This window comes from Manacus vitellinus, unplaced genomic scaffold, assembly GCF_001715985.3.
Source record: "Manacus vitellinus isolate BGI_N305 unplaced genomic scaffold, ASM171598v3 scaffold_0_pilon, whole genome shotgun sequence".
Classification (NCBI taxonomy): domain Eukaryota; kingdom Metazoa; phylum Chordata; class Aves; order Passeriformes; family Pipridae; genus Manacus; species Manacus vitellinus.
This window is the reverse complement of record NW_021938789.1, coordinates 17911912-17923003: the sequence shown is the minus strand read 5'-3', so window position 1 is coordinate 17923003 and position 11092 is coordinate 17911912. Positions and strand designations below refer to the sequence as shown.

Genomic DNA, 11092 nt, shown 5'->3' with positions numbered 1-11092 from the left:
GCAGGTCGGTGTAAAATTTATCTTTTTCGGCAGGGTCAGCTTGGAGAGTTGGGGCATATATACTAAAGATGACAACATGTTGTTTGTTGTGGAGTGGAAGGCGTAGGGAGATAATGCGGTCAGAGTGACCCGTCGGCAGATTTTCGAGTTCAGGAACAACAGAGTTTTTGATCATGAAGCTGACTCCTGAGAGATGTTTTTCAGTTCTGGGCTTACCTGACCAAAAGAGTGTGTAACCGGCATGATGTTCTCTGAGGCTGCCTTCCTCGGGAAGCCTTCAGGTAAGCCCAGAACCGAAAAACATCTCTCAGGAGTCGGCTCCCATACTAGAGATGTTTTTCAGTTCTGGGCTTACCTGACCAAAAGAGTGTGTAACCGGCATGATGTTCTCTGAGGCTGCCTTCCTCGGGAAGCCTTCAGGTAAGCCCAGAACCGAAAAACATCTCTCAGGAGTCGGCTCCCATACTAGACATCAAGGACAATCACCAACAAAGTCCTCAGCACACTATCTCAACACACTATCACAGCCTACAGAATCAATTTGTTTATTGTTACAGAATGCGAGACAAAGATCTCAAAAGCACTCCTCTCCCAGAAGTCCAACAAAACAAACTAACCCAGTTATTCAGATTTACAAAAGGAATGTGTTCGTTTTCAGTTAAGCTGCTTTCCCAATGATAAGCACGCTCATAAAAAACACCATGACAAAGAAAATCCACATGAAAAACCTGTCCATCACCTTTGCTACTTTTTTCCACTCAATTCCTTTGGCCCTGTTTGCTTTATGGTCTCGAATACAATTAGCAATATACTCGATATTTTTAATCAGCATTTTGTAACAGGAACAGCAATTAACAGTCTCCCTAACATTTTCACCATGAACTCCATGCAAATTTCCATTGAGCTTCTCCCCAAGATTACAGTCATCATTCCTATTGGAAAGAGGACTCCTTACCTCTTTCTGCCTCCTCTGACACCCATCATCTCCCTCAAACCTACGTTCTTCTTCTTTCTCTCTTTTTGGGCTTGTACAATTTTCACCCACATCATAAACAAAAAAGATTTTTGACATGTAGTCCAAAATAACCACCCTGGCCCATTGTGGAACAGGCTTTGCTTCTGAGCCACAGTGATGGAGATTCATTATAATGATCGTCAATGCAGTGGAAGCTGTGATCATGGTCATTGTTGCTATGTAATACTTTCCTGGAATACAAAATAAAATCACATTAGAGATGCTATCCTACTAAAAAAAATCAGTGAGAAAAAACAATGTGACAACATAGTGTTAAGCATAAATGCAAGTGAAACAAATTTTTAATCGTGCCAATTCTCTGTACTGAGATCACACTTAATTTACCACTTAAAAACAAAGATTAAAGCCATTAAAATAAAATCTCATCTTCATTGCTGGTATGCCTGTTATCAGATGAGTAAGTGACTATTGTATCAGCATTGCAAATATCTACAAGCCCAAACCTCTGATTTCTTGAAACACACCCATTCAGAAAGCAGTTCAAAAATATTTGTCAGGAGCCTTGCTCTTTTCCTAGTGTCTGCAAAATCCCAGTGTAAACAGCTTCACCTGGCACACAAGGGATCCCATTTCTCAATGCATTAACAAAAGCAATGATAATGCTTTGTTGGAGCTATTGATGCACCCCACACCAGCAGATCAATGCCTTCACACTCACACAGGCCAGTGACTATCCAGACTGTGCTCGTATCCACAGCTAGTGTGCTGACAGCTAAGATGTCAGGGCACAGAGCTGAAGGATGGCGAGCTGAAGTGAATACATGCTCCTCTGCCCTTGATTTTCACAACTGAAGTACAGAGCTGACTAGCCAACCAACCTACCCTGCCTTGTGCCTATGCCAAGAGGCAGCTCCCAGCCCTGCTCTGCCTCTGTGCAGCCTCTGCAGGAAAAGCAAGAGCTGGCAGCAAGGACACAGGACACATCACAGATAAGTGTGATGTGATCCCAGTTTTCAAAGGAATTGGAAAGAATAGCGAGAGAGACTGAGGGAACAGAGAAAACAGACTGAAGCTAGGATCCTTTTGTTACACGAGTTCTTCTGAACTTTCAGACATAGATTAAATTTCAGCATAATGGATTTCCAGGAATTATAATTCAGTGAAGAAATTGTCAGATATTAAGTCAACTGTGAGTGTGTCAGCCAGGCCATTCAACCATCTGCATCTGACAGAAACGTATCTTGAAACAGTCTGACCTTGTGCTTATATAGCTCTTGCTTACACTTCATGTGTTGGTTCTAAAATAGCTTTCCATTATTAGCTTTATTTCAAGACATGATACCTTATTTCTAAATATCTAACTATACTTTATAAATATAAAATAGCTAATACATAATTTAAAATAAACACAAAAGAACTTTTAAAAACTGCAGCATACCTATACAACTTCCACACACATTTTAAGTATTTCACTATGTTTTAAAAAGGTAGCAAATTCATCTTCCTAAAAGCCACAAATTACATATAGATTCCATGACATACAGCCCTGCTATTAACAAGTCATGCTTAAAGACAAAGCATGTAAAGCTCACCTATCAAAGGTACGTTTTCAGATGGAGGCATGATCTCTGCAACCATCAGCTGGAACACAGTCAGAGCAAGAAGAACGGTAACACCCAGGGACACTTTTTCGCCAGAGTCTGCAGGGAGATAGAATCCCAGTGGAGCCAGGAAAGAGATCAAAATGCAAGGAAGCAACAGATTAAATATGTAGAAAGATGACTTCCTTTTCAAAATCAGTGTGAAGGTCACATCTGGATAAGGCTCAGAGCAGCAGCCATAAGTGATGACATTCTTAACTGCTGGCATACCATGAATCTCCCATTCCACATCTTCTACAAAGTCAGAGAGGTCACCACTATCGAGAGAATTGATGATGTCTACCTGATTACCATTATAGGTCCAGGAACCAAAGGTAAGGTTGCACTGCTGGCTGTCAAAAGGAAAATAAGACACATCCACTACACATGAGCTCTTTGTGATAGCAGGTGCATCCCAAGTGATTTTTCCATCATATCTCAGCACAACATTAGTATTCACTGGTTCTGAAAAGTCATCATCAGCCCTAAAAGATAGAAAAATGACAGCCAGGACTGACGGGCAACAACTTAAGAGTGTGGACCAGGGAAGAGGGGGCAAGGGGAAGACCTTTCTTTCACACCATTAAAAGCATGCTCTGAAATCATATTAATGCTGTATTTTAGTAGGAACTTACTATTAAGTAATATTTACAGGTACCACTCCCCATTAATGTCAAACACCAGTGGTGCTAAACTATGTTGTATTTGTTGTCTGTAGCTTCCTCAAACTTGATCTCAAACAGGAATCAGTAGGATAAGAGTCCATTAAGAGATTTAAACAATCTGTTGGTCACTACTGGCTTGGAAGGGCAGATAAGAAGTGCAGCCTTCATGTAGCACCTTTTTGTGGACAATCTTCCAGAGCTCTCAAGGAGCCTCAGCAGAAAGCACTACAGACTGCCAGGGTATTCAATTCCCAGTGCAGAGAAATTCAAAACAGCTCTGTTGTGTAGCATAATCAATTTCCAAATCTTGGTTATAGCTTTATTGCAAAATATTTAGATGATCAACAACAAATGTTAAGACAACAAATATAGCCCCTGCTAAGGTAAGGTAAAGTTCAGACTCTGTGGGTCAATTCCTCCTTCAACCCTCTCCCTCCCTCAAGTATGCAAGCTAATATTTTCCAGCCACACTCACTTGTTATATAGGACAATATCTGGTCTCCAAACCAAATTGCTTGGAATCCTGATAGAATCCAGCCCATCATATTTATCTTTGTCCCATTTGAGGTATGCATCATACCAGCTTTGTCGAATCCATAAGTAAGCTGACAAAATTTGGTTCCTTTCATCCTGCATAAAAACGTAGAAATATTTCTAGCTGAAGGTGACAAAATCATGTCTTACATGCAGATAGCATTTGTGGTATAGCTTTGATGTAGTGCTCAAAACAAGGCCACAAGAGTAATTCTCAGACAGGTATCTATGCCTATACATTGTACAGGAAGATCACTTTTTTGGACTTTCTCTTGGCCAAACCTTCTTCCCCCTGCACCCTCCCTAGCTTTAATCACAGTGTCTAAGGCTCCCAGCATCTTAAGAATTTCCTTTTCTGAGCTTTAGAATACCAAACAGCTAACAGATTCAGGCTAAGAAATTCTTTGAAAGCTTGGTGAGGCCTTGAAGTTGTAATTCAAAAGTCACAAAAATAATCTTCCCTTCTCCTTCCAGACACATTTTGTTTTGCCTTAAAAGTATATCTAGCAGAATCATATTTATAAAAATTTACTGAAGGCTGATTTTAGGGATTTTATGTAGAAATTAATTGCATCTTAGAAAAAGCATTTGCTATATTTAAAGCTCAGCAGAAGTTGCCTGGAGGGTTCAATACCAACACCTAACTACAAAAGAAGTCTTAAAAATTCAATGTTGCAAGCAGATAAGAATCTACAAAGAACTGGAGAACAGGACCCTGAGGAATGCATTACTTCCTGAGGAAGCATTACTTCATTTGTCATAACAAAATGAAGGGTACTTTTCCTGCTCCTAACAAAAGGCTTACGCCTAATACATTTCTGCATATTTTTAGAAAAACAGAACTATACTTTTACTCACCATGTCTTTAATTTGGGACAATGTGATCTGAAGGGTGACATTCAGTACTTTATCTGTGTCTTCCACTGGTCTTAGAGCATTGGAGTAGTCTTCAAACAGTTCATTAAACAGCATGTGAGCATATTTTCCTTTGGCTGATTCTACAGCTAGATAACATAGATTTGTTCAGTAAATCAGACTAAGTATACTAAGCAGTATAAGAAAACATCCTCTTTCTACTGCTTCAAGTAGTATTTGCTATAATTATATAATATCATTATTATATATTATATTATATATATAAAATGATACATTTATCATTCATATACTGTCAAATATCATTAGTTCTGATACAAGAGTACACCTGATGAAACTATTCAAATAAGGACAGCATCCACCTGGTGTAGCAGTGAATCTGATGAGAAACTGATTTAAACATGTTTCAAAATGGCCTTTTGTATTTTCTGCAGTGTCATTGCTCCCTCATCCCAACACCCCCTGTGAAGGACTATTGTCTCTCATATAAAGTGTCCTGGGAAGGTGTCCTGAGGTGTTTTTCATTGGTCCTTGTAAACCCCTTCCTATTGGCTGTTGACCCTTTACCTGATGGTTTTTTCTGTGACCCTGAACTTGGGATTGGTTCCCCTTTGATCCTCCTAAAAGCTTTATAAACCCCTTCCCAACAATAAACCCTCTTTTGCCTCCTCTCCACGCCCGGTGTGCTGTCTCCCTGCCTGCCATGGACCCACGTGGGTGCTGGGGGGAGGGGAGGGCACCTCTCCCCTCCAGGCTCAGGGCCAGAAACCCCTGAGGAAACCCCTGGAGTTCCCTTTCCCCATCCCTCAAGACGTCGGAATGGTTCTTCAGATGGAGATGGAACTAGAACTGGGCTCCCCCACGTCATGGGTGGGGAAAGGGATCCAGAACCTGGGGTAGATTAAAAGCTAACTTAAGCTTTTCACATACACTGAAAAACACCTGTATACAGCAAATCATACAATTCTGGAAGATAAATATCATTACTCTTATTTTACCAATATCTTTCATAGGCAGAGGTTGCTGACTTACAGTCAGCAAAGTCTGTAGTCAAACTTGCTCCCAGGTTATTAACTTTCGGTGTCTCCCCAAAAGCAGCACTGGTAAGACTCACACTACTTTCAGAATTTAGTCTTTTTATTTTTAAACTATCACCTGTAAAAAGTCTGAGCTGCTTTTCTTCACAAATTGTCAATTGCTTGATGTATGAACACATCCTTGCACATCTTTTCAAAACCATGTATCTGGAGATGCTTCTTGTTATACAGACTTAGTCACTAAGGATAAGTCACTAAAACCTGCGGTTTTAAATGACACTCTTTGGCTGTTCCATACTGTTTTGTACATCACAGTTTCTCCAGGTAGCCTCTGTATCACCTTTATACAGATTCACATATTTCTGCAAGCAAAGAACAGTACTACTCTGTTACAAACCACCACTGAAGGTGGGGTAAGTGACGTTCAGGGCAGATTAGAGTGAAATGACACTGAATGACCTGTCTACACATGGCAGGTTTATTTTAGAAAATTTGGTTGCAATGGAAAGGAGGTATGTACCCGTTTGGGTTATTATCTACAGAAATGAAACAACATAAAAGTATCAAGATATCACTTATGAGAACATATAAGGAAAAGAAAGAAAGAGAAAGAAAGGATAAGAGTAGATATAGGAGAAGAAAGATATCACCATATATGATAAAAAGCATTATCCCACCTCCAAGGTCTATTTCTTATCAGTCTCCTCTCTTATCTGGTTCAAAACCCAGTTTGTTCCTAAACAAAGGTTGTTTTGTCATGGTCATCCTCCGGTGGCAAGCGCTCAATTCCCCAGCCAGCCTTTCTCCTCTTCGGTTGCAAGGTGCAAACCTGGCCTCATCAAAGCACCTGCTGCTTTTGCAAATGGCCTATTGTTTGTGTCATTAGCCCTTTCACATTTCAGTCTCTCATACATTCCAAGACTTATGCAAATGCCAAGTGAGCAATGTAGGGGAACAAGTGTTTGGATTACGTCTCTCTCTGGTGATTCACACTGACTTCCAGCACTATTTAGAGTCGAAAGCAAATATTCCTGCATAAAAAGATATCCCAGCAAATCAAAGCTTCACAAGGAGCATTGCAATTCTAGTCTGCATGATCATTTTGCCTATGCATCGGTGAGACAAAGTAAAACACAACAGACTAAATACTCCAGGAGATGTAAAGCACAGCAAGTCACAAGATCCCATCTGAATAAAATAAACCTCAATGCAACATTTAGCAGTATTCTCACCTTTGAGTATCACTGCTGTGAACAGAAAGCTCAGAGAGACGTAAAAAGAGGACAAGCTCTTTCTCTTCATTTCTGGACCTTAAATAAAACTGTTCACCCAAGGGCACAGAAGTGTTTCTCGCCATCCAAAACTAACCAAAAAAGTAAATCAAGTTGCACAGCTGCATAAAGATGCTGATGCACTGATGCGTTGCTAGAAGCAACTCAGTCCTCCCTCAGGAGTTGTCAGAGTCCAAGAGCATCGACTGTGTCTCTGCCGCCGCCTGGGGCTCTGATGAACCCTCCCCTCTCTTGGTAACCTGAGCGCTGACTGCTCTCAAGCTAATACTGAGTCAGAAAACAAATAAAATCCTTTGACAGTTCTTTGCTGGGCCATGTTTTACTGCTCTTATGTTCTGCCATAACCTGCTAAGAACCATTTCTGTGGAACTTGTGAACCCTCACAAAAAAGTGATCTCAGTACTTTAATTGGTATAGTTACACTGTACATCCCACATCCAATATCATACAGAAAAAAAAAACAAAAACAAACAAACAAAAACACAACAGCCTACTTACTCCCATGCTGACAAAATGTTTTCACCTATGGAAGTGATGCCACATGGAAGACATGAAGCTACACCAAAGTCGGACAACACAGGCAATATTTGCAGTAGCCCAGTATCACTGTGGAAAGAAGAGCTTCAATGTATGTAGACAACTTTGAGACCAGTACTAAGCACAGTAAATCAGAGCAAAACTGGACTCTGCAGATAAAATGCTATTTTCCTGTACAGTACAATTTTTACCAGGTGAACTTGACAAGTCATTAAAAAAAAATTTACATAGTTACTGGACAGCTCTTACATTTGAACAAAAGAGTTACATGGGAGAAATATGAATATGAAACAATACCAAACCTATCTTGCCATCTACCCTGATGGTCAGAAATTCATTAGCTCTGTCTATATTACTCATGATGCCAAGTTAGTTTCCTAGTACCACAAACACTTCCTCCGTTTCACACTCCAATCCATCCTTCCTGTCCATTTTGCCATCCTTTTAGAACAGGTAACAGAAAACAGTCACTAAAACAGAAAGTGAAAATATAGAATGAACTATTAGAAAAAAAACCAGTTGGTTCAGAATAGTCTTGATCCACAGAAAACATAAAATACTATTTCTTTACTCTTGCATAGTCTTTTGGCATAGTTTTTTGGCTAGAAGAAAGGTGATCCCTCCATATGCATAGTTTCTATACAGTAGCACTCCAGGCAGTCACTGGCCTGTTTGTGCTTATGTGGAATCTATAAGCCAGTGACATTTATGGTCAGGTTTACTAGGTAAACAATAAATATTTTTGGTCAAAGCACGTGTAATGAAATCCATCCACATCACTTTATTTGCTGAATTGTCAGAGGAAAAAAAAGTGGAAAACAGTTTAGAAGTCAAAAAGGTCCCACAGTCCCTGAGCAGTAAGTAATAAACTGCTCTCTCTGTGGGATGAAGGTATATGCTGTTAGAGACAACAAAAATCAGAGACAAAGAGGAAAGATTTTTGCATACAGTCAGATCAGTGCATCCTCAGGGGACACCCATAGTCCACTATATACAATGTACTATATACCTGTAGTACATTGCCATTCTGTCAGCAAGTAGCTACTGCTTCACATCTCTTACTGTAATTACAAGGGTGATCATGGTACTGCTTTAAGTGAGCTGATATAAACACTACTGGAACCAGGACTAACCTTGCTTTACCACAGGCTTGAGACAACCTTGTGATCTGTTGCACCAGCAACACACACTTGCCAAGGTGTGCAGACTCATGTACTTTAATTTGCATAAGATCATGTATATTAAAGAACCCTACTCATTTATTGTAACAAAATCTTCAGGCTCTCAAAAGACAAACCCAAGAAGCATGTTTACATGTAGTTTACTCAATTTATTCTTATATGCATATATAATTTCATGTTATTAATTATAAACTTGCAAAGGGATAGATCATAATCTCTCAGTTATAATCTTTATTTCCATCACATTGGACGTACAGATAGGCGAACATGAGCACTCATACACAAGAACATGCTTGTTATGTTTCAGATGCTGCATTGATTACACAGTGCTTGTAAAAGTAAAACTAAAATACATTTTAAAGGTTTTTTATTATTAAAGACACAATGAATTTAACAATCTTAGTATGCGAGACCATTTGGCTTCCTTATATTTGTTCACAGGAGATCTGATTTGTATTTTGAATCAAAATGTCCCTAATGTAGACATTTTGTGTGAAAAGCAAGCATTAACATTAATAGTTTCTTATTCATCTGAGAGGTTCATCTACAAACCCATGCTTCCTTGCAACATAGTTTTAAATTGTGATGTAATCTATGGCAATACTACTCCCAGATCAGACATCCCATTTAAATTTAGAGTTAAACAGTTCTCTATAGTAAGAAGTTCTGCTACCAAGTTAGGAATTAATATAAAATATGAAGACACTTACAAAGGTAATCTAAGAAGAGTCACGGGTGTTCGGAAGTTAGAATCAGGCCATTAATCCCTTCCAGAACTTGACTCGTTCCCAGCAGAATTCACAGGGATGTTGTTAGAGTCCCTCTGCCAGCAGATGGCCCTGTCACCCAGTCTACTGATCGACCCAGAGAGTCAAGGTAATTTTTGCCTATCACAAAAAATCACACCGCACTTTAGTCTACTTTGATTAATTTCGCAGATTATTTGCCTTACATTTGATGTAAGACAAGGTGAGACAAGATGTTCTTTTAAACAGAAAGATAAGCAGAAGAAGCAAACCCGTTTTGTGGGTGAATCCGGGGTCTTCCTCGACTTCCTTCTTGCATCTGCCTACCGTACATGAGACCAGTCACAAGAGGGCTTCAGGGTGAGCTAATATATATAATTGTCAACAATGGCATGATGATATAAAACCATGTTTAGACCAAAGGCTGCTTCTGCTGATGCAGAGAGTGATTAAGGCCCACGGCACAATATCCAAGCCTCCTTCCAGATACCTTGTTCAAGCATTTGACTTTGTGGGAATGAGTATGGGCTATTAATGTAGCAGAACATTGTGTCCATGCATACATTCAGTGGGACAAGAGTGTACCACTCGCTGGTGCACTGAGCTATTACACCCCTCACATAACACATGTAACTTTTTATGGTTCTAGACACACACACATGCTATTATCAAGACATCATCAAAAAATCTAAATTTAGTATAAGGGAAGTTTGACTTCGCATGCACACTAAGGACAGACTGAAGTGGAGATGATAAGGGAGAAATCTCTTTCATATTAAAACTTCCAACTTTAGATCTTTATCTTTGCCAAACAATAAACAAAGAAGTAGAGAAATGTAAAAACTGTATTTAAAATTTTGTTTTTTTCAATCTTTCTTCTCCTACATAAAATAATAATTTGCTCCTGAGCCTGTGGTTTTGACATTACATTTTCAGATTTTTTTTTAATGGTTCTTACCCTTTTTTGCATTACATGTATTAAGAGTTTTTAAACCTTCAGCTGGAAAAGCTACAGATACTGTACTATTGCAGGCCTCAAGGCCGTCTACACCATTTATAATCCATTCCTTCATCAGAGAACAATAAAGAAGAACAGATTGGTTTCTAAGCACAGTTTGTAAGAAGTGTCTCACAGTCTGCTTCTACTTGCCTTCCTGCCAATTTTTCTCCACAGAAGCTGTTGCATTCACGTTCTTCACAGCATTTGCTACAGAATATTATCTTGTGATAGGGTCAAGCAGCACACTAGCTGTTCAGAGTCAGACTTCCCTCCTTAGTGTAACTGGTCTTAACAGCACGGGTAACAACAGCTCTTCTTGCCAGTAGAACAGCCTCACTGTGCCTGCTCTGGAGAATACAGCACCTCATTTAGATGCAATGTGTTTCTCTCCACCTCATTTTTTCTCACCCACCTACTGACTGCTCCTTCCTTCTCTCTAAAAATCCCCTTCCATCAGAAATCAACATACTCATTCTTATTTTCTTCCACCCTGCTGTACACATGGAAGATAGGATATATTTTAGGAAGCATTCATAATTCTAGGTCATGACATAATATAGAATATTAACCACATTTTCCAGGGATGAGAAATCCTCATTTACATGCTACAT

At 39.4% G+C, this 11092-nt stretch overlaps 1 protein-coding gene across 1 annotated transcript; it reads right to left on the bottom strand.

Moving 5' to 3' along the window:
* Nucleotides 1–658: 658 nt before the first annotated feature.
* CHRNA9 (cholinergic receptor nicotinic alpha 9 subunit) lies at nucleotides 659–7027 on the bottom strand. Its single transcript, XM_008927412.1, has 5 exons — nucleotides 6958–7027; nucleotides 4674–4819; nucleotides 3757–3911; nucleotides 2569–3101; nucleotides 659–1206 (listed from the first exon to the last, which is right to left on the bottom strand). Exons 1-5 carry the CDS (start codon nucleotides 7025–7027, stop codon nucleotides 659–661), a joined length of 1452 nt encoding a protein of 483 aa, XP_008925660.1.
* Nucleotides 7028–11092: the final 4065 nt, after the last annotated feature.